Source organism: Emys orbicularis, chromosome 7 (assembly GCF_028017835.1).
Source record: "Emys orbicularis isolate rEmyOrb1 chromosome 7, rEmyOrb1.hap1, whole genome shotgun sequence".
NCBI lineage: Eukaryota > Metazoa > Chordata > Testudines > Emydidae > Emys > Emys orbicularis.
Window position 1 is genome coordinate 131,857,759 of NC_088689.1, and position 21,479 is coordinate 131,879,237.

Genomic DNA, 21,479 nt, shown 5'->3' on the forward strand with positions numbered 1-21,479 from the left:
TCACACCAGTGCAAACACTAACTAGAGGGTCACAAGTTTCATTGCTCAAGTAGGCTGAGCTCTGTGTTATCCAGTTTAAGTGAAAACAGAGGGCTGGACTGGCTCAAGTGGAGGCAAAGGCTCACCTGTCCATCCACTGTATTGTGATGCAACATAACCACTGAAGGCAGTGAGTTCAATGAATGTAGAAGACACCTTGCTACAATGTTGACAGCCTGTGGAAAGCTGATCACCTGTTCATTATAACGAAGGCTAAGATTTTGTCATGGTTATTTTTAGTAAAAGTCGTGGACAGGTCACGGGCAATAAACAAAAATTCATGGAGCCCATGACCTGTCCATGACCTTTACTAAAAATAAGTGTACAAGCTGTGTGACAGGGGCGCACAGCCCCAGCTGCAAATCACGAAGGTCCGGTAAAGTAACGGAATCCATGACTGCCATGACCTCCGTGACTAAATCGTAGCCTTAACTATAACCAAACCATTGGCCAAGAATTCTGTACACAGAATTCTGTACACATACTACAGGGTGTACTCTAGCAATCCGCTGTTCTTTAACCAAAGTTAGAGTACATAGTTCAGGAGGCTGTGGGCCAGGATCCATGTTACTTTCAGCAGAAAAAAATATTTAATTGCATTTCTATACTTTCTATGTCAGTTACAAGTGTCATCAGCTACAACAGCCCCTATAAATCTCTCATCACAATTGTCACATTCATTCCATGTTAGAGATTTTTGATGCTTATCAAAGAGAGAACAATCATCATCTTGATTACGTCTGTCTACTTCAGGGTGGATTTGATTTAAAATCATTAGTCAGGAAGACTCGATTTAATCATGGATTTCTACACAAAAGTGCATTCTTGTTGGTTGTTATAACTTTAATACATATTCTTCACAACTCAGAGATAGATGTAGGTTTCATTTTTAGAAGGTACACACTATACATTTTTAAAGAGATTTATTTTGAAAACTTTTCAGATTAGCTATAACTTTTACAGCTATATCAGAAAATGAATGATTGTTTGGTTATTTCATTTACCAAAGGTAATTGAAGCAGATATTTATGAAGTCATTGGGAGGTGAACTACCTCCAATTCAACAGGTTAATCATTAATATTTGGAGGATTTCTTGCCATGCTGTATTAGGAGGAGAACATCACCAGATAGACATTTAAATTGTTTTATTTAACTAAAAAAAACAACAACGTTATGTATTCTGGATGTTTTTCTTCAACAGCAAACATATAATATTTTAACAAAACAAGCATATGAATTTTTGAATTTAGTTAAACATTCAAGTTTTTTAAAATCAGGTTTGTTTTTTGTTAAAATTGTTTTTACCTAAAATAGTTAAATGAAATATTTAAAAAAAAACAACAACAAAAATTAAAGCGACTGGGTCAGCCAGATCAACTTAAAATATTGGCTTCTGCAGCTAACTCAGTCGTCTTCACCTTCATTTTCCTGTTTGTTCATAATCTGGAAAAGAAACACAAGCTGTCCTGCTTTTTCAGGTCCCAAACGATTTCTCAATTTGGAATGAATTAGTCCAAAGGAAGAAAATATTCTTTCTACACCAGCAGAAGAAGCTACTGCTGTTAAAAGTGAGATTATCCCTTCAACAGTCTCTGAAACCAAGTGCTTAAGTGACGTCCACCAGTTCACTGGTGTGACTTTCTTTAAATCATCATCAGCAAACATATATTTCTTGAATGGTTCACCCTTAGCTCTGAAGTTCATTATAGTTGGCATTATGGAGGGATGATTCAAGGTTTTTAAGGTCAGGCTTGACAAAGCCCTGGCTGGGATGATTTAGTTGGGAATTGGTCCTGCTTTGAGCAGGGGGTTGGACTAGATGACTTCCTGAGGTCCCTTCCAAGCCTGATATTCTATGATTCTATGGATGTCCACGTCATAGCCAACTCTTTTTCTTCAGCAGTTAAGGTTTGACCCTGGTACCGAGTATTGAGAATATTTGCAAGAAAATGAGCTAGAGATAGTGCTTGTCCCATTCATTTTTTAATGCTTGTAATTTAACTCCATCATTGCATATTTCTCTTTTTAAGATCTCACTTAGTTCCTTCCAAATTTCAACAGCATCAGCAATAAAACAGCTATTTCCCTGCATTTTGTTCAAGGCCACAGAAACAGGCTTCCGGGTACTTAGCATGTGTTCAACATTTCTCTTAAGCCCAATGTGGAGAACTTTGGCTGTGACAGTGCCATCTATTTTTTCACAATTTTGTTCACAAACTGTCATCAGATTAGGCCAGTTCTTGATATAATGCTCAAAACAGCCCACTACTGAGTTCCATCGCACATCTTGTGGGAGTGTTAGCTTGGTTCCTCCCCCTTTTTTCAGAGCAGCTGCTGCAAAGTGGTTGTTATGAAAGTATTTTGCAATTTCAACATTAGCCTTTATTTCTGGAACACTGAAGTCTTTGGCTAGGAGGTGCATCAAATGAGAATTGCAACTGTATGTTATTAGCTTGGGACTCTCTTCACTCTCTTCTAAATTTCTTCTCATCTTGGATACATTTGCTGCATTGTCTGTGACCAAGCTGCGTACTAGATATTTGAATTTTTTTTCAGTTTGTTATAGCTTTTACTGCTACTTCTTTTAAGTATTCTGATGTGTGTGCATTTTCTGATGTATCAATTGTTTCTGTAAGGAAGACATTCCCTTCTTCTGTTGTCACACAAGCACATAACACAGGATCATTGTGGACACTGCTCCGCCCATCAAAACTCAGGTTAACAATTTCACCCTCTAGACCTTTTGCACACTGCTCAATTTCTCTTTCATACACTTTATCCAGCAATTTGCCTGCAACATCTGCTCTGTTGGGTGGACTGTATCCTGCTCTTAATGACTGAACCATGTTAATGAAGTGTGGGTTCTCAACCACGTGGAAAGGAGAGTTTGTTGCATAAACAAACTGGGCATTTTTTTCATCAATTACCTCTTTTTGTAATCTGATGGTTCTTATCACAAACTTATCTATGGTTGTTTCTGGATGAGGGAGATTTTTTTTCTTTTTGCTACAGGTGATATACTGTGGCTATGTGACATACATGATGTGACTGAAACACTATCATTGGCAGATAACTCTGAAACTATAGAAAATGATGGTGATCTTGAAGCTGGATATTCTTCAGAATACTGTATGTTAAGGATGGATTCTCCTAAACAAAAGAAGTCAATGAAGTTATTTAATTATTATTACCATACGGCTCATTTAGTATTCCTCATTGCAGTCACTGATACTCAGTACTACTTTAAAGGTGAAATTGTAAAAGGAAGATCTGCTTATTTCAGCTGTTTATTTTTTATCACAACTGCATCTAAAATGATAGTACCATAGAGTAATAGCTGTATTTTTTGCTCAAACATGAGAATTCAAGAATAGTCCAGAAGGAAGACAGGCAGTCCTTAAGAAAGAAGTATGAAATAAAAAAAGTTTACCAACCTGAAGATCCTGCATGTTCAGACATGTTCCTTTCATCATCTTCAACACAGCTTCCGCCTGAGAAGAAACACTTCTCATGATGTTGTTTCATTCGGGCAACCAGGCCTTCCATTTTTTTATTGCACTGTTTGCATTTTGCACACATGCCTGTCTTACGCACAGGTAGAAGAACTTCATTAAAATATTCCCAAACTGGGTCTCTTTTACGGCCTGCTGCCATTATAGGTTTTCCCTTCTAGTGAGAGAATAGTATGGAAGATGTCAAATCAATGAAGGCTACACTCAGAAAGACCTCAAGACTTCTGGAATATGCTGCTCAAACAGTTACACTTTTGTTTCTACTGCCTGTTCCTCTCTTCTCACATTTATCTCCAGACTTTTTCTCCTTGTCCAGATCTATTCCGGCCCCAACAATCTTCTATTCACTGAACTTTTTGAAACTTTGCACTTTAGAGAGAGGTAAGGGATTGACTCTGTGTACACAAATTTGCAGAGGGACAATAGAGTTGAGGTCTGTTATTTCTCACCGCGACATATTATTTATTTATCTAAAAACATTTTTGCTGTTAACAAGCACGTTATCTCTGGAGACACAAATCCACAGTTTGAGAACTGCAAAACTAAGCATCTCTGATGGTATCTTCTAGACTGAGTCCCAAAAGATTAACCTAAATAATCTATACAGAAGCCCCTGGAGCCCCATAAAATTGGGTCCCTAATCCATGAACTATTGGAACTCATTTACAAAACTTTTCTTAAGCATTACATGAATATATTGTCTCATAGTATAGAATTAGAATTTATAATCCCTATTCCGTGATGAGATATCTTTGAGCTATAATGTATCTTAATTAAAACTATTTTAGATAGGTTTTTTCCCTCAAAAACCATTATCAAAAAAAATCTGATTTAAATTTAAAAAATCAGATTTTTTTTATTTTTAAAAAAAATATGATTTTTATCCACCGTGGCCTGCTTGCAATTGTAATTAAGGCTCTAGCCCAGTTTTCATCGTATAGTAATTTAACTGACGTTCTCTCTGCAATGCCAATCTCTTTTCACATCCGGGCAAAGTTTCCATAGCATGGTTGATTGTGTTACACACATTAGCTTGCAGATGCCTTTTGTACTCAGGAGTTTCACATTGACTGTGTTTAGATTGTCACTCAGCCATTGCAGATGCAAATTGTTTGTTATTGGCATTACATAGGTAGTAAACTGTAAAAATTTAAAAACAACGTAGTATACCCAAATAGGAGACAAATATAGATGGGTACTTATTTTAATCTCACTCAAGGAGTACTGAATAACCCAAACGTTTAAAGTAGGAGTATTTTCGGTTCTTTTTACACACAGCCTCCCTCATGCCAAGGTTTCTGTGTGTTCCCTGTTTCCCCCACTCCTCTGTAAGCGGGATCTCCATTCTAACCTCTCCCAAAACAGTCCTCCATTCTCTCCCCCTCACCATGCCAGGGGCTGTGTGTGCCCCCCATTTTCTCCTCCTTCTATCCCAGGATCTCCCATTCTCCCCCCAAATGCCAGGAGCTCTGTGTGTGCATCTACATATATACAGGCAGACAGGGAAATGCTACAGAGGTGAGTGTAGCCTGTTAATTCATCCAGCTGCTCCCAGGAGTTGGCCACCAAAGGAGTCAGGGAGAGACTAATTCAGAGAAGTGGCCTCGCAGTTCGTAACCACCGGAGGCAGTAGGTCAAGGTGGCATTTTAAATGGCGGGAGACAGTCAAGGATGTGCGGCTGTGGCTACAAGAAAGAAGAGGACAGGGAGGAACTCCACACAGCTAGAAGTTTCCAATTGATACCAGGTCCTCAGTGTAGAAATTATGGAAGATACCTCTTTAGATACAAATAGTCCAAGGGAATTCAGAGATGCACAGGACATCTCTGTGGATGGCAGCTCAGCCTAACCTGTAAGAAAAATCAAGCTTGTCCACAAAGATTTCTCCAACCGTCCAAGGAAGACAGATGATCCTGGCTAGGGATTCGGTACTCTAAGACTGGATAGGTTTTTGAGTCGATGGGAAGGGATCCATTGGCAGTAATGACACTGTGTCATGGACTATTTCACAGATAATAGATTACTTCAGGGAACTTGAAAGCGTGCTGAAGAAGAAAAATGTCCAAGTGATCTTCTCTCGGATTCTTCCTGTCCCATGAGCAAAGGAAGACAGAAGATTCTGGAAGTGAACCTCTGGCTAGGTAAGTGGGGTAAGGTAGAGTGTTTTGGTTTTGTCAAACATTGGTCCACCTTCTACAGGGAAAGGAGGCTGTAGAATTTGGATAGCCTTCACCTCAATAGATGGTGATCCAATCTTCTCAGTCTGGCTAAACTAATAACAAGAGATGGCCTTGTCTTTCTTGAGTGCTTCTTTAGCACTTGGATCGTCCAGTGGCCCCACTGACTGTTTGGAACGCTTCCTGCTTCTGATGTACTTAAGAGTTTATGCTCTTTTCTATGTTCATCACTAGGATTTGACTTCCAATTTTGAAAGGATGCCTTTTTGCTTCTGTGACACTCTATACCTCGGGGGAGCACCCTGTAACCTCCATATTCATCATTTGTATATAAATGTGATATTTCATATAAACCATGATGTGTAAGGTATCATGGGAAAGGTTATGATCTGCTGAAAGCCATTGTTCTATCTAAATATGTATATCATTTAGTACATATGAAGTTATGAGATTGTGTTGTACGGTTGTCACTAAAATATGCTGTGAGTTGGAGATCGACCAGATATTAGTTCCCCAGAGACGACAACAAGGGAGGTAATCAATGCCAAGGCGAGTGTTGAACAAGAAAGGATCTTGAGCGGTGCAAGACGGTACATCCCTGTGGTATAAGGCTGGCAGCTGGGGGGATTTGGCTGGTGCCTTTCTCTGTGTAATTTGTGAATGGCTCTGGGAGCATTCATGCAATCTGGCTGGATGGAGTTGTACTGAGTGATAACAGCACCTGGAGGGATTTGCTGTTTGTCACCAGTAATGCATTGTGAGAGACAACTCAGATTGGTGAGTTAAGGAGCAGAGTAGTCCCATAGTCCCAGGTTGCACACCGGGCATCCCATCACAGCTTCTAACTGACTCTTTTACTCTGCTGTGTAGCCATGGTGGCATTTTGTGGTTCTCTTACTGGTTTTTTTGGTGTATATATTTAGTTTGAGTCTCTGTTATGGTGTTTTTAAATAGTCTCCATGCAGTTTGCAAGCACTTCACCGTTGTGATGGTTCCTTTTCATTTCCATTTAACTCACTTTTTTTTTTTTTTTTGTGTTCCCCTTTTTGAAGTTAAATGCTACTGTGGTAGGTTTCTTAGGCATTTTTCCCCAAGCAGTTCAGCTATAGTCACCCCCTGGACCAGATGCTATGCTAAACTTAGGACTACATTAAGAACTGCCTCTCCTATTGTGGTATCCAAGACAGGCTGCTCCAAGTGTACCTAGTCAACATGAGAATAGTTGAAATCCTGCATTATTGCATTTCCTGCATTTGCAGCCACTCTAATCTCCCTGAGCATTTCACAATCATCATCCTGGTCAGGTGGTCCATAGTATACTCCTACTGCAATACTATGATTGTTCAAGCATGGAATTTCTATCCATAGAGATTTTAGGGTACAATTTGATTCATTTAAGATTTTTACTTTATTTGAATCTATGCTTTCTTTCACATACAGTGCCACTCCCTCACCAGTGCACCCTACTCTGTCATTCCTACATATTTTGTACCCTGGGACAGTAAAAGCTTTTTTATCTGACACTTCACCAACTGGCAACCTCTATAAACTGGCATTTCTGATCTGCACTGAAAGTCCGGTTTATAGTGTGGTTGGTGCGGGGCCGGCAGGGGGCTGGGGTGTGGGAGGGGCTGCGGGGCGTGCTCTGGGAGGGAGTTTGGGTCCGGGAGGGGGCTTGGGGCAGGGGGTTGGGGCACAGGAAGGGCTTGGGGTGCTGGATGAGGGGGGGCACTCACCTCCAGCGGCTCCCTGCAAGCAGCTCCCTGTCCCTGCTGCTCCTGGTGGAGGTGCGGCCAGGTGGCTCTGCAGGCACTCTGCCACTGTCCCCCCCTCCCTGAGCGCTGACTCCACAGCTCCCAGCCCATTGGCCGGGAACCGCAGCCAATGGGAGCTGCAGGGGGTGGCGCCTGCAGATGGAGACAGTGTACCTGCTTGCAGAGCTGCCTGGCCGTGCCTCCGCCAGGAGCAGCAGGGACGGGGAGCTGCCGGAGGTGAGCACCCCCCCTTCCCGGACCCAAACTCCCTCCCACGCAGCCCCTCCCATGCACAAGTCCACCCCAAACCCCTCCCTCTGAGTTAACTGGCATTTTTAATTTACCAGAACCCCTCGTTCCCCCAGCATGCCAGTTAAAAAAGCTTTTACTGTATGACCATGTCCCATTGATTATCCTCATTCTACCAAGATGCCTTTATTATCACTACTCTCATTTCACCCATCTTCGTCAGAGGTGAAAGTAAGCCAGTACGATCTGGTACGGCGTACCAGCAAGAGCCGGCGGCCGGGCTTGGGCTGGGATTTAAAGGGCTCGGGGCTCCCTGCAGTGACAGGAGCTCCGGGCCCTTTAAATCTTGAGAGGCCCCGCCTCTTCCGGATGGGGCCTAACCCCTAATCTTCGTATTTAGACTTCTAGCACTTGTACATAAGCACTTGCACATGTTGCAATATTCAGTTGCTCATCTTCACATGTTATGTCAAATAGGACTTTAGATTTTACAAAAACCATGATATAAATTAATATTCAATCCATTTTCAACTTTGAAACCTTAAAAACTACTGTGCCAGAAGGAGTCAAAAGACTGGGCTCACCTCAAAAAAGAATTCAAAGAAAGGCAATTATTGATATTTATACAATTTCTAAACTAAGAGATTTACATGTAAATCTCCATGTAATTCATGACAAACTAGTCTGAACTCTTGCATAATGCAGACCATTGAGATTAATCTCATAAGCATTTCCCCCAATACTCCCTCTACCCCCTCCGTGCCTCCCTCCAATACTCCCTCTACGCCCCCCGGCTCACCCCTCCCTCCAATTCTCCCCGCGCGTTCCACCCATCTCCCTGCAACCCCTCGTCGGTACCTGCCCGGCTCCCCTTCTCTGCGCGTGCCGCGGTTCCACACCCTTGTCTCGCCTATCTCGGGCACGCGCAGTGCTGACCACTCTCGGGTGAACTCGGAAGCGGGCACCTGAAACCGTATGGTGGCCGCATAAAGTCAGACGGAAGTGATAAGCCGACGGGCTTGTACTTCCGGGATAGCGCTGTGCTTGTGAGGGTGCTGAGACTTGAGCCACGCTATGTCGGGCAGAGACGGTAACGGGGTCTCTAGAAAGCTAGTGTTCCCTTTTCTCCTGCCGGCCCTTAGGGTTCGCTTTAATGCGGCTAAAGGCTGAGCCCGTCCCATTTCCCGGATCGGTCCCAGAGGAAACAGAGACTTGTGGGTTTTGTGTTCCCGCCGTCCCTTCGTGCGTGGCTCTGGAGTGGGCGCCGCTCGCGCTCCCCCCCTCTTTTCCCTTTCTCCCCGTGAGGGCTCCGGGGCGAGTGCAGCTCGCCTCTTTTCTCCCTCCTCCCGTAAAGGGTCCGGGGGTGGGGGGTTCGCATGCGAACACCCGGCTCTGCGCCTCACTGTTTCCTTTTCCTTTGGTGTAGGTGGTAAGAAGAAACCTCTGAAGCAACCGAAGAAACAGGCAAAGGACATGGACGAGGTGGGAGTCAGTGCTGAGCTCTTCCCTTCGTGGGCGGGCTGAGGGTCTGGCTACCGGGAGGGGACTTTGCTCACCTTGGAATAGGGTTGGGGGGAGCAGTGGCACCTGTAACTGGGTTTTGTGGAGATAAATTTGACTGGTAAAGTGGTCATAGTGAGGCTGTGGTCTAATGCAGGGGTTCTCACAACAAAATTTTTGGTGGCCTCAGAGTGCAGCCACCAACTCTTATTGGTGGCTGGTCTGACAAATTTTCCTGAAATGCTTGGGGCAGGGGGTTGGGGTGCAGGAGGAGCTTGTGGTGCCAGATGCGGGGGTGCTCACCTCCAGCGGCTCCCTGCAAGCATGAGAATGGTCCGACCCAGTATGGCCTAAGGGCCATCTAGCCCAGTATCTTCTGGCATTGGCCAATGCCAGGTGCCCCAGAGGGAATGAACAGAACAGGTCATCATCAAGTGATGAATCCTGTGTTTCCCATTTCCAGCCTCTCTTTACCAGAAGCTAGGGACACCATCCCAGCTCATCCTGGCTAATAGCTATTGATGGACCTATTCTCTGTGAACTTATCTAGTTCTTTTTTGAACCCTGTTATAGTCTTGGTCTTCACAACATCCTCTGGCAAGGAGTTCTACAGGTTGATTGTGCATTGTGTGAAAAAACACTTCCTTTTGTTTGTTTTAAACCTACTGCCTATTAATTTTATTTGGTGACCCCTAGTTCGTGTTATGAGAAGAAGTAATTAACACTTCCCTATTTACTTTCTCCACACCAGTTTTGAGTTTATAGACTACTATCATATCCCCTCTTAGTCATCTCTTTTCCAAGCTGAAAAGTCCCAGTCTTATTAATCTCTCCTCATATGGCAGACACTCATACCCCTAATCATTTTTGTTGCCCTTTTCTAAATATTTTCCAATTCCAATATATCTTTTTTGAGATGGGGCGACCACATCTGCATGGAATATTCAAGATGTGGGTGTAACATGGATTTACATAGAGGCAATATGATATTTTCTGTCTTATTATCTGTCCCTTTCTTAATGATGCCCAACGTTCTGTTTGCTTTATTGACTACAGCTGCCCATTGAGTAGATGTTTTCAGAGAACTATCCACAATGACTCCAAGATCTTTCTTGAATGGTAACAGCTAATTTAGACCTCATCATTTTATATGTATAGTTGGGATTATGTTTTCCAATGCGCATTACTTTTCATTTACCAACATTGAATTTCATCTGCCATTTTGTTGCCCAGTCACCCAGTTTTGAGTGATCCTTCTGTAGTTCTTCACAGTCTGCCTGGGACTTAACTGTCTTGAGTAGTTTTTGTATCATCTGCATATTTTGCCATGTCACTGTTTACCCCTTTTTCCAGATCATTTATGAATATATTGACTAGGACTGGTCCCAGTACAGACCACTGGGGGGCACCACTATTTACCTCTCTCCATTCTGAAAACTGCTACCCTTTGTTTCCTATCTTTTAACCAGATAGCAGTCCATGAGAGGACCTTCCCTCTTATCCCATGACAGCTTACTTTGCACAAGAGCCTTTGTTGAGGGGCCTTGTCACAAGGCTTTCTGACAATCTAAGTATACTAGATCCACTGGATCCCCCTTATCCACATGCTTGTTGACCCCCTCAAAGAAGTCTAGTAGATTGGTGAGGAATGATTTCCCTTTACAAAAGTCATGTTGACTCTTCCCCAACAAATCATGTTCATGCCCGGTACTGAAGTCAGGCTTACTGGCCTGTAATTGCAGGGATCATCTCTGGAGCCCTTTTTAAAAAATGGCATCACTTAGCTATTCTCCAGTCATTTGGTACAGAAGCTGATTTAAATGATAGGTTACAAACTACAGTTAGTAGTTCTGTAATTTCACATTTGAGTTCCTTCAGAACTCTTGGATGAATACCATCTGGTCCTGGTGACTTATTACTGTTTAGTTCATCAGTTTGTTCCAAAACCACCTCTAATGACACCTCAGTCTGGGACAGTTCCTCAGATTTGTCACCTAAAAAGAATGGCTCAGGTTTGGGAATCTCCCTCACATCCTCAGCCGTGAAGACGGATGCAAAGAATTCATTTAATTACTCTGCAATGGCCATATCATCCTTGAGTACTCCTTCAGCATCTCAATCATCCAGTGGCTCCACTGGTTGTTTAGCAGGATTTCTGCTTCTGTTGTACTTAAATTTTTTTTTTGCTATTACTTTTTGAGTCTTTGGCTAGCTGTTCTTCTTCAAATTTTTTGGCCTTCCTAATTATATTTTTACACTTCGTTTGCCAGGGTTTATACTCCTTTCTATTTTCCTCACTAGGATTTAACTTCCACTTTTTAAAGGATGACTTTTTGTGTCTCACTGCTTCTTTTACTTTTTTGTTTTGCCATGGTGGCACTTTTTTGGTTCTCTTACAATGTTTTTTAATTTGGGGGTATATATTTAAGTTGAGCCTCTATTATGGCATCTTTAAAAAGTTTCCATTCAGCTTGCAGGGATTTCACTTTTGGTACTGTACCTTTTAATTTCTGTTTAACTAACTTCCTCATTTTTGTGTAGTCCCCCTTTCTGAAATTAAATGCTACAGTGTTGGGCTGTTGTGGTGTTTTCCCCGCCACCGGGATGTTAAATCTAATTATATTATGGTCACTATTACCAAGCGGTCTTGCTATATTCACCTCTTTGACCAGTTCCTGTGCTCCATTTAGGACTAAATCAAGAATTGCCTCTCCTTTTGTGGGTTCCAGGACTAGCTGCTCCAAGAAGCAGTCATTAGTGGTGTCTAGAAATTTTATCTCTGCATCCCATCCTGAGTTGACATGCACCTAGTCACTATGGGGATAGTTGAAATCCCCCATTATTATCAAGTTTTGTTATTGTTTTTTTGGGTTTTTTAATTTTTTTTTCATTATTATAGCTTCTCTAATCTCCCTGAGCATTTCAAAGTCACTATCACCATTGTGGTCAGGTGGTCAGTAATATAGCCCTACTACTATATTCTTATTATTAGAACATTGCATTACTATCCATAGAGATTCTGTGGTACACTTTGGTTCATTTAAGATTTTTACTTCATTTGATTCTATGCTTTTTTTCACATATAGTGCCACTCCCCAACCAGCACAACCTGTTCTGTCCTTCTGCTATATTTTGTCCCCTGATATTACTTTGTCCCATTGATTATTCTCATTTCACCAAGTTTCTGTGATGCCTATTATATAAATATCCTCATTTAATATGAGGCACTCTAGTTCACCCATCTTATTATTTATTCTTCTAGTATTTGTATATTAACACTTTAATAACTTGTCACTTTTTAGCTGTCTGCCATTACATGATGTAATTGAATGGGACTTTTTTTCATTTGACTGTTTCTCATCAGATCCTACCTGTATTTTATCATCTTCCATCCTCTCCTCCTTACTATGACATAGAGAATCTCCATTAATAGATCCTCCCCTAAGGGATGTCTCTGTCTGAACCATGTGCTCCTCTGCACCTGTTGGCTTTCCCCCAGCCCTTAGTTTAAAACTTCTCTCTGATCTTTTTAATTTTAAGTGCCAGCAGTCGGATTCCATTTTGGTTTAGGTGGAGCCCATCTTTCCTGTATAGGCTCCCCCTTTCCCAAAAGTTTCCCCTGTTCCTAATCTAAACTCCTCCCTACACCATCGTCTCATCCACGTATTGAGACCCTGCAGTTCTGTTTGTCTAACTGGCCCTGCGCGTGGAACTGGAAGCATTTCAGAGAATGCTACCATGGAGGTTCTGGACTTCAATCTCTTACCTAGCAGCCTAAATTTGGCCTCCAGGACCTCTCTCCTATCCTTCCCTATGTCACTGGTACCTACATGTACCACAACCACTGGCTCCTCCCCTGCACTACACATAAGTCCTTCTAGATGTCTTGAGAGATCTGCAACCTTTGCACAGGCAGGCAAGTCACCATGTGGTTCTCCCGGTCATCGCAAATCCAGCTATCTATATTTCTAATGATCGAATCCCCCATAACCATTACCTGTCTCTTCCTAATAACTGGAGTTCCCTCCCCCCGAGAGGTATCCTCGTGCACTGAGGATACCACATCATCATCTGGGTCCCAACTATGGGATCGTTTCCCTCTGCTCCAGTTGGATGTTCTCCTTCCCTGAGACTTTCATCCTCCTCAACAGCACAGAGGCTGTCAGACCAGGGGTGGGACCGATCTACTGTGTCCCAGAAAGTCTCATCTATGTACCTCTCTGTCTCCATTAGCTCCTCCAGTTCAGCCACTCTGGTCTCCAAAGCCCGTACATGGTCTCTGAGGGCCAGGAGCTTAGCTTTAGGAAAAACAAATATGCACTGTGACGGGTTCCCCCTGGGTTGCCACTGAGCCCTCTGACCCACCAGCCTTGGCTCCCTCTCACACTGTGCTGCTGTGACAAGCTGCAGACACGCTCTCGGTCTTACACTTCCAACAGCATACACACAGGGACATACCGACCCAGCTGCAGTTACATGCAGGTTCTCTGACCAGCCACTGCATGTGAATCAACAATAGAGAGGCTACAGCCAAAATAACCACCAGCTTCCCAGCCTAGGACCCCAGAGCTGTACTGTCCTGCCGTGGTCCAAACTCCAATCATTATGAATTTATTGTCCAGTTCACCTCCCCCTCAATGTGGAGAGGAATATGCAACAGCCTTTTCCCCTTGAGCTACGATTTCACATGCATTTCACTCAACCTCACTGGTTTAGATAAAACAAAAATAAGTGTATTAACTACAAAAGATAGATTTTAAGTGATTATAAGGGATAGCAAACAGATCAAAGCAGATTACCTAGCAAATAAAAAAAAACCCACATCAATCTAGTATATTAAGCTTAATTGATTGGATATGAATTAGCGGATTCTCACCCTAACTGATGGTACAGGCAGACTTAGATTCTTAAGGCACAAGCTGCATTAGTTTTAGAGCTTGGGTTTCTCAGGTCTACATATACAGCAGTGGTCTCCAACCTTTTTACACCCAAGGTTACTTTTTGAGTTTAAGGGCAACCCAGGATCTACGCCACCCATTACCGAAAGCCCCACCCCACTCACTCTATTCCCCCCCCCCCGTTACTTGCTGTCCCCTACCCTCACTCACTTTCACCGGGCTGCGATAGGGGTTTGGGGTTCAGGAGGGGGTGTGGGCACTGGGCTGGAGCTGAGGAGTTCACTGTGGGTGGGGGCTCTGGGCTGAGCCTGGGGCAGGGAGTTGGGGTGCAGGAGTGAGTGGGGTGCAAGCTCTGGGAGGGAGTTTAGGTGCAGGAGAGGGCTCCAGGCTGTGGCAGAGTATTGGGGGGCGGAAGGGGGTGGGGGTGCTGGCTGTGGGAGAGGGGTCAGGGTTTGGGGTGCAGCCTCCTGCCGGGCAGCACTTACCTCCGGCAGCTCCCGGTCGGTGGTCCAGCGTGACTGCTGCTAAGGCAGGCTCCCTGTCTACCCCGGTCCCACGCTGCTCCCAGAAGGGGCCAACTCACCCTTGCGGCCCCGGCCGGGGGGGCATGTGGCTCTGTGCACTGCCGCTCTGTGCAAGTACCACCCCTGCAGCTCCCATTGTCCGCAGCTCCCTGTTCCCAGCCAATGGAAGCTGCGGGAGCAGCGCTTGCAGGCAGGAGCAGCGCGTGGAGGGAGACCCCTGCCCCCGGGGCTGCGCTGGCCACTTCCGGGAGCGGTGTGGGGTTGGGGCAGGCAGGGATCCTGTCTTAGCGGCAGCCCTGCTGAGCTGTCAGAGATCACGATCAACTGGGAGATCCTCTAGGATCGACCAGACGATCACGATCGACTGGTTGGTGACCACTGATATACAGGCTAGAAATCCTGTTAGCCTGGGTCCAGCACTTCCCCCAGTTCGGTCTTTGTTCCTCAGGTATTTCCAGGAGTCTTCTTATGTGGGGAGTGAAGAACAACAGACTATGTCAGTCCCTACCTTATATAGCATTAGCATATGGCAGGAACCCTTTGTTTCAAAACTTGATTCCCAGACTGGTTTGTGGAAAAAATACTGACATCCCAAGATGGAATCCAGAGACATGTGGTCTGGTCACATGCTCTTGCAGTGTTATAGCAGCCATTGCTTCCAGGCTGGCCAAAACTTTCACAGGAAGGTTAAGTTCTACCAGGATCCATTGGCTTTGCTGATGGCCCATCAGCAAAACCATCTGGCTTCTTCATTTTTGTACCAGAAAGGCTAGCTGTGGGTGTCACCCAGAGTAAGCACGATTGAAATACAGATACGTAGTCAGTCACCCCAAGCTCCCTTCTGTGGCCTCTCACCCCCCTGCTTGCCTCTTGACCACGGCACCAGGTAAGGCTGGCACTGCTGAAACCCTGCTACCCTGGGCTGAAGCCCAGAGCTGGAGCCCTATGGCTGGAGCAGGGGTGGGTGAAGCCCAGAGCCCTGAAGCTGGGAGAGTGGGGCCTGAAGCTCAGAGCCGGCCACCAGAGCCCCAAGGCTGATGGGAGAAGAAGGGGGTTAAGCTTGCCCCGGAGCCCCTCAGTACTGCAGGGAGTGACCACTACTTTGCCCCCTCCCCCATCTCTGCCCAGGAGGCTGTTGTGGCCGCATGCAGCCACAGTGGCCGCATTTGAGAAACTCTGGCTAATGGAATGTGCTGAGACTCTGCATAGAGCCATTAAGCAGCTGCCGCTGTTGTAAATCCCAGACTCACTAACTTTTTGGTCTGCGACGTCGCCTTCTTGTAGACAAGCTTGTAGCAGGGCTTGCCTACGTTTAGAGCACTGCAGCAGCTGTGCTGCTGTAGCGCTTAGTGAAGATGCTACAGCGAATGAAGAAGCTTTCCCGTTGGCATAGGTACTCCACCTTTCCAAGAGGTGGTAGTACTGTCTACACTAGTGGTTAGGTTGATATAACTACGTTGTTTCAGGGTGTAGAAAATCCACAACCCTGAGCAACGTAGTTTTACTGACATAAGTTTGTATTGTAGACCAAGCCTTAGTTGTGGACAGTGGTCTCTCCCTACTCTAATCCAGATTTGCAGCAGAATTTTCACTGATATGAATAGCATTTTATGGCTACTTAATGGTTCGCTTCTGGGCTTAAAATCTGTTAATCTATAGGTAGATATGTGGAACGAGAGCTTCTCCTTCTGACATAGCTTTTGCCATTTGTGGAGGTGATTTTACTATGCCGACAGGATAGCTCTTCCATTGTCATAGAGCAGGGGTTCTCAAACTGGGGGTTGGGACCCCTCAGGGGGTCGTGAGGTTATTACATTGGGGGGTTGCAAGCTGTCAACCTCCACCTCAAACCCCGCTTTGCCTCCAGCATTTATAATGGTATTAAATATATTTTAAAGTGTTTTTAATTTATAAGGGGGGGGTCACACTCAGAGGCTTGCTGTGTGAAAGGGGTCACCAGTAAAAAAGTTTGAGAGCCACTGTCATAGAGCTTCTTCACCAGATGCGCTGCAGTGGTGCAGCTGTACGTATAGACATGGCCTGTGCCACTGGGTTGGTGGTATTCCACAAATTTGAATTCCAGCATTTATCTGCATTCACTCCACATGCGTTCACTGTTAGGTGTAGCTCTATTAAATGGTGGAATGATTAGTTGGAGCATCTTGGCAGAGTTGTTGCTATGATGTGAAGAGAAGTGCATGTGCGTCTTGCGGGATCAGGTATGTCTCCTCTCAGTGCTGAGTTGTATAGATTGCATCAATAGAGGTGCCCAGGAGTCGTCCTGTCATGGAGATTGTTTTAAAGAGCATAATCATTTTAAAATACAAAATGCATCACTAACATGTTTGTCACCCACCATTCTACTAATATATTGCATCCCTTCTCAGGTTGGATTGTTTTAAATCAAACCAGTACAAGTCAGATTTTAATCGTGGTTTAAATCAGCAAGCAGGAATTCTTGATTTAAATAATTTATTTTAATTTTGTTTTGCATTTGTTGTTTTGGTTATTTTCCTAAAGAAAAAGTTGATTCTCATTGGTTGGTAACCATTACAAGATTTTAATTTGTAACTAAGTATTGCCTTTATGCTAAACTTGATACTTCTTGCTAACAAGGAGGATACACTATTGATGCAGACTTATTTAAGCAATTACATAACTTAATATGCATTTATTCAGATTCTTAAGTTTTACATTTTTATTATGCTAGGAAATCATAAATGATGCATTTCTCATTTACTTGATTATTAATTTTGTGCTCATGAGTTGTGTCCAGCTGCATTTGGATGGAAATTAGAATTATTTTAAAATGCATAAAAACTGCATTTTAAAATGCATTTATATTAAATCAAACAACCTTAAATGTGCTGGCTACATACTTTTTTCTTAGGTTTAACACAACATGCATTTGCATTTAAAACAAACTGATTTTTTAAACAAAGGAAGTAGTAACTGTAGTTAGTTAATTGAACTGACTGTTTCTGGCCTTCATGTCCTTCAAGATTTTAGAATTAGTAGATCTCATCCTTTCACACCTATTTTTTTTTTTTCATTCATAGACTGCAAGAGAAAAACAAGCTTTCCAGCTCTTTCAGCTCCCAATCGGTTTCTTAACTTTCAATTAACTAATTGTTGAACTGAACTAGTTGAATAAACTGAAAAGAAAAAAATATTCTCTTTACACCTACAGAAGAGGCTAGTGCGGTCAGTTTTGTTTAGCACATCAACAGACTCTGATTCCAGATGCTTAATCGGTGACTTCTACCAGTTCAGTAGTCTGATGTTCTTCAACATTTAAGCAGCAGACATATACTGTTCAATACTTTCTATTTAATATAAAAGATTCTAATAGATTGTAGTATATTTAGCCCTTAACATATGTCGTCATATCTTCAGATTTAATTTTAAAATGGTTTTATTTTAAAAAGGACAAGTAATTTAATTTCAATTAAAAATAACACTTTGGGGTGGATTTTTTTTAAGTTAAATTGATTGTTTGTTTGTTTTTTAGCCAACCTGTAACAGTGTTCCTTAGCAGCACTCCATCCTTACAGGAGCTGTGTGTGCTGTTGGCATGTTGGGTATTGCTCAAAAAGGGCAGGGTTAAGGTTATATTGAGAGTCTGGTACGTATTTAACTTCTTATTTCCTGGTTTCCAGAGGTTAGTTTAGCCACTCTCCATATTCTGGTAGGGCTCATGGCAGCACTGGGCAACCTTAATTTTGTTACTTTTTGGGTATTTAATATTATATGAAAGGGCATATCAAGGGTCCCTCAGGGATCAGTCCTGATCCAGTTCTGTTCAATATCTTCATCAATGATTTAGATAATGGCATAGAGAGTACACTTCTGAAGTTTGTGGATGATACCAAGCTGGGAGGGGTTGCAAGTGCTTTGGAGGATAGGATTAAAATTCAAAATGATCTGGACAAACTGGAGAAATGGTCTGAAGTTAATAGGATGAAATTCAATAAGGACAAATGCAAAGCACTCCATTTAGGAAGGAATAATCAATTGCACACATACAAAATGAGAAATGACTTCATAGGAAGGAGTACTACGGAAAGGGATCTAGAGGTCATAATGGATCCCAAGCTAAATATGAATCATCAGCATAACGCTGTTGCAAAAAAGGGAACATAATTCTGGGATGTATTAGCAGGAGTGTTGTAAGCAAGACACAATAAGTAATTCTGCTGCACTCTGCACTGATTAGACCTCAACTGGAGTACTGTGTCCAATAAAAGCCCAGAAGAGAGCAACAAAAATGATTAAAGGTCTAGAAAACATGACATGAGGGAAAATTGGGAAAAAAAAAAAAAATTGGGGTTGTTCAGTATGGAGAAGAGACTGGCGGGGTGGGGGACACACACATGATAACAATTTTCAAATATATAAAAGGGTGTTACAAGGAGGAGGGAGAAGAATTGTTCTTAACCTCTGAGGATAGGACAAGAAGCAATGGGCTTAAATTGCAGCAAAGGAGGTTTAGGCTGGACATTAGGAAAAACCTCCTAACTGTCAGGGTGGTTAACCACTGGAACAAATTGCCTAGGGCAGGGTTTCTCAAACTTCATTGTACCGCGACCCCCTTCTGACAACAAAAATTACTACAAGACCCCAGAGAGAGGGACTGGAGCCTGAGCCCCCCACCGTGGGGGGTGCCGAAGCTTGAGGACTTCATGGGGCTTGGATTTTGGCTTCAGCCCCGGGCCCCAGCAAGTTTAACAGCCCTGGCGACCCCATTAAAATGTGGTGGTGACCCACTTTGGGGTCCCGACCCACAGTTTGAGAACCGTTGGCCTAGGGAGTTTGTGGAATCTCCGTCATTGGAGGTTTTTAAGAACAGGTTAGACAAACACCTGTCAGGAATGGTCTAGTTACTACTTAGTCCTGCTTTGAGTGACGGGAATGGACTAAATTAGTGGTTCTCAAACTAGGGCTGCCACTTGTTCAGGGAAAGCCCCTGGCAGGCCGGGCCGGTTTGTTTACCTGCCGCGTCCGCTGGTTCGGCCGATCGCGGCTTCCACGGGCTGCGGTTCGCCACTCCAGGCCAATGGGGGCTGCAGGAAGGGCGGCCAGCACGTCCCTCGGCCTGCGCCGCTTCCTGCAGCCCCCATTGGCCTGGAGCGGCAAACCGCAGCCCGTGGAAGCCGCGATCGGCCGAACCTGTGGACGCGGCAGGTAAACAAACAGGCCCGGCCTGCCAGGGGCTTTCCCTGAACAAGCGGCGGCCCTAGTTTGAGAACCACTGGACTAGATGACCTATTGAGGTCCCTTCCAGTCTTACATTTCTATGATTCTATGGCTATCTTTCTTTAGAAGAGATTTATAATTTTGGGGGTCTTTGTTTTCTGGAATTTTACGATTTCCAGTTGCTTACCTCCAGTTTACTGTTTTTCACAAAACCCTTGTCAGTTCACTTCAGTGGTCGGAGGGAAGATGCTAACAAATGTTGACTTTTCTTCAGGAAGATTTGGCCTTCAAGCAAAAACAGAAGGAAGAGCAGAAGAAACTTGAGGAGATGAAGACAAAAGCTTCTGGGAAAGGCCCCCTTAGTAAGTGGCCCACTCAATAACTGGCTTGCCTTAAGGATAGGAAAAGTTAAGGAATTATCTTTATGGTTTTTTGCTACACTGACATAACAAGGACTATACTTTAGGTTATTTTCAGGGCTGTCAAGCGATTAATTGCCGTTTTAATCGCACTGTTAAACAATATAAGAATACCATTTATTTAAATATTTTTGGGGGTTTTCTATATTTTCAAATATAGGGTCAGGGCTGGGGACTGGGGGCTCCAGTCTCCCTCTCCCACCCATGGGGTTTGTGGCACAGGGCTCCAGTCCCCCCCCATCACCCAGGAAGCTGTGGGTTGGGGCTGCTTCAGCCCCCCTGCCGCCAATGTCTCCCACCCTGCCCCAGGTATGCAATTAATGTGTTAAAAAAGTTAATGCATTAATTTTGCTTTCAGTTAATTAATTGCAGTTAATGCCTGCACTTGACAGCCTTCGTTATTTTACGTTCCAAAGTGAGCTGGTTTTAATTGCAAATTACTCAAGTTATTAAACACACACACAAGAATATGTGAGCAACAAATGGAAACCAGAATGATTCAATTAAGATTTCTTACTTCATCTGTTTTAGTTGTTTGAGCACCAGTCCTGAGTGATTTACAATATTCAGTATAACTAAACTTATTACAATCAATTAGCTCAATAGATTCATTGGTCTGCCTGGACAGACACAAACTAGTCCATTCTAATAACTGTGCCCGTTGACAATCCCATTACTACTTCATCTCACCAACACTGTTTTATTATAAAAATAAAATTTTATCTTAAATGTGCAGGATGCATAAGAAAAAGTTCATCAAACATGTTTTGAATTTAAAACTGTTTTAATATAACAGTTTTGCTATAGTTAGTGAATTTAACTGGTTGTTTCTGGTCACCACGTTCTTCAAGATTTTGGAACTACCAGGTCTCATCCTCTCACACCATGTTATTACTCACAGATTGGAAGAGTGAAACAAGCTTTCCAGTTTTTTCAACTACCAATCAGTTTCTTAACTTTGAATTAACTAGTTGTTGAACTAAACTGAATGAATAAATTGAGATAAAATTATTCTCCTTGTATCTGCAGAAAGTGGCTACTGCTGTGAAAAGCTAATTTAGCACTTCAGCCAACTCTGGTTCTGTGTACTTAACCATTGACTTCCAGTAGTTCATTGGTTTGACTTTTTTTTAATACTTGGATAGCAAACGTGTCCTGCTTTTTTTTTAATGTAATGTACATGATTCTAATAGCCTATGTTTAGGCCTAA

At 43.3% G+C, this 21,479-nt stretch overlaps 1 protein-coding gene and 1 long non-coding RNA gene across 3 annotated transcripts in view; one reads left to right on the top strand and one right to left on the bottom strand.

Moving 5' to 3' along the window:
• The window catches only part of CCDC51 (coiled-coil domain containing 51), a 31,422-nt gene extending 22,764 nt beyond the window's left edge, over positions 1-8,658 (bottom strand). The window contains exon 1 of one of the 2 annotated variants that reach the window (XM_065408156.1): positions 8,591-8,658. Coding sequence is in view for 1 of the 2 variants with exons in the window: in XM_065408155.1 (XP_065264227.1) it covers positions 3,475-3,499 (25 nt within the window). In the remaining variant the exon portion in view is untranslated. Of the gene's footprint in view, positions 1-3,474; positions 3,558-8,590 lie in introns of those variants that run through there. The other variant, XM_065408155.1, reaches the window with a different exon arrangement.
• Positions 8,659-8,792: 134 nt separating this feature from the next.
• LOC135881443 (uncharacterized) lies at positions 8,793-20,212 on the top strand. The gene is made up of 3 exons (XR_010561542.1): positions 8,793-8,822; positions 9,159-9,214; positions 20,129-20,212. It is a non-coding gene; the product is annotated as an uncharacterized LOC135881443 (long non-coding RNA).
• Positions 20,213-21,479: the final 1,267 nt, after the last annotated feature.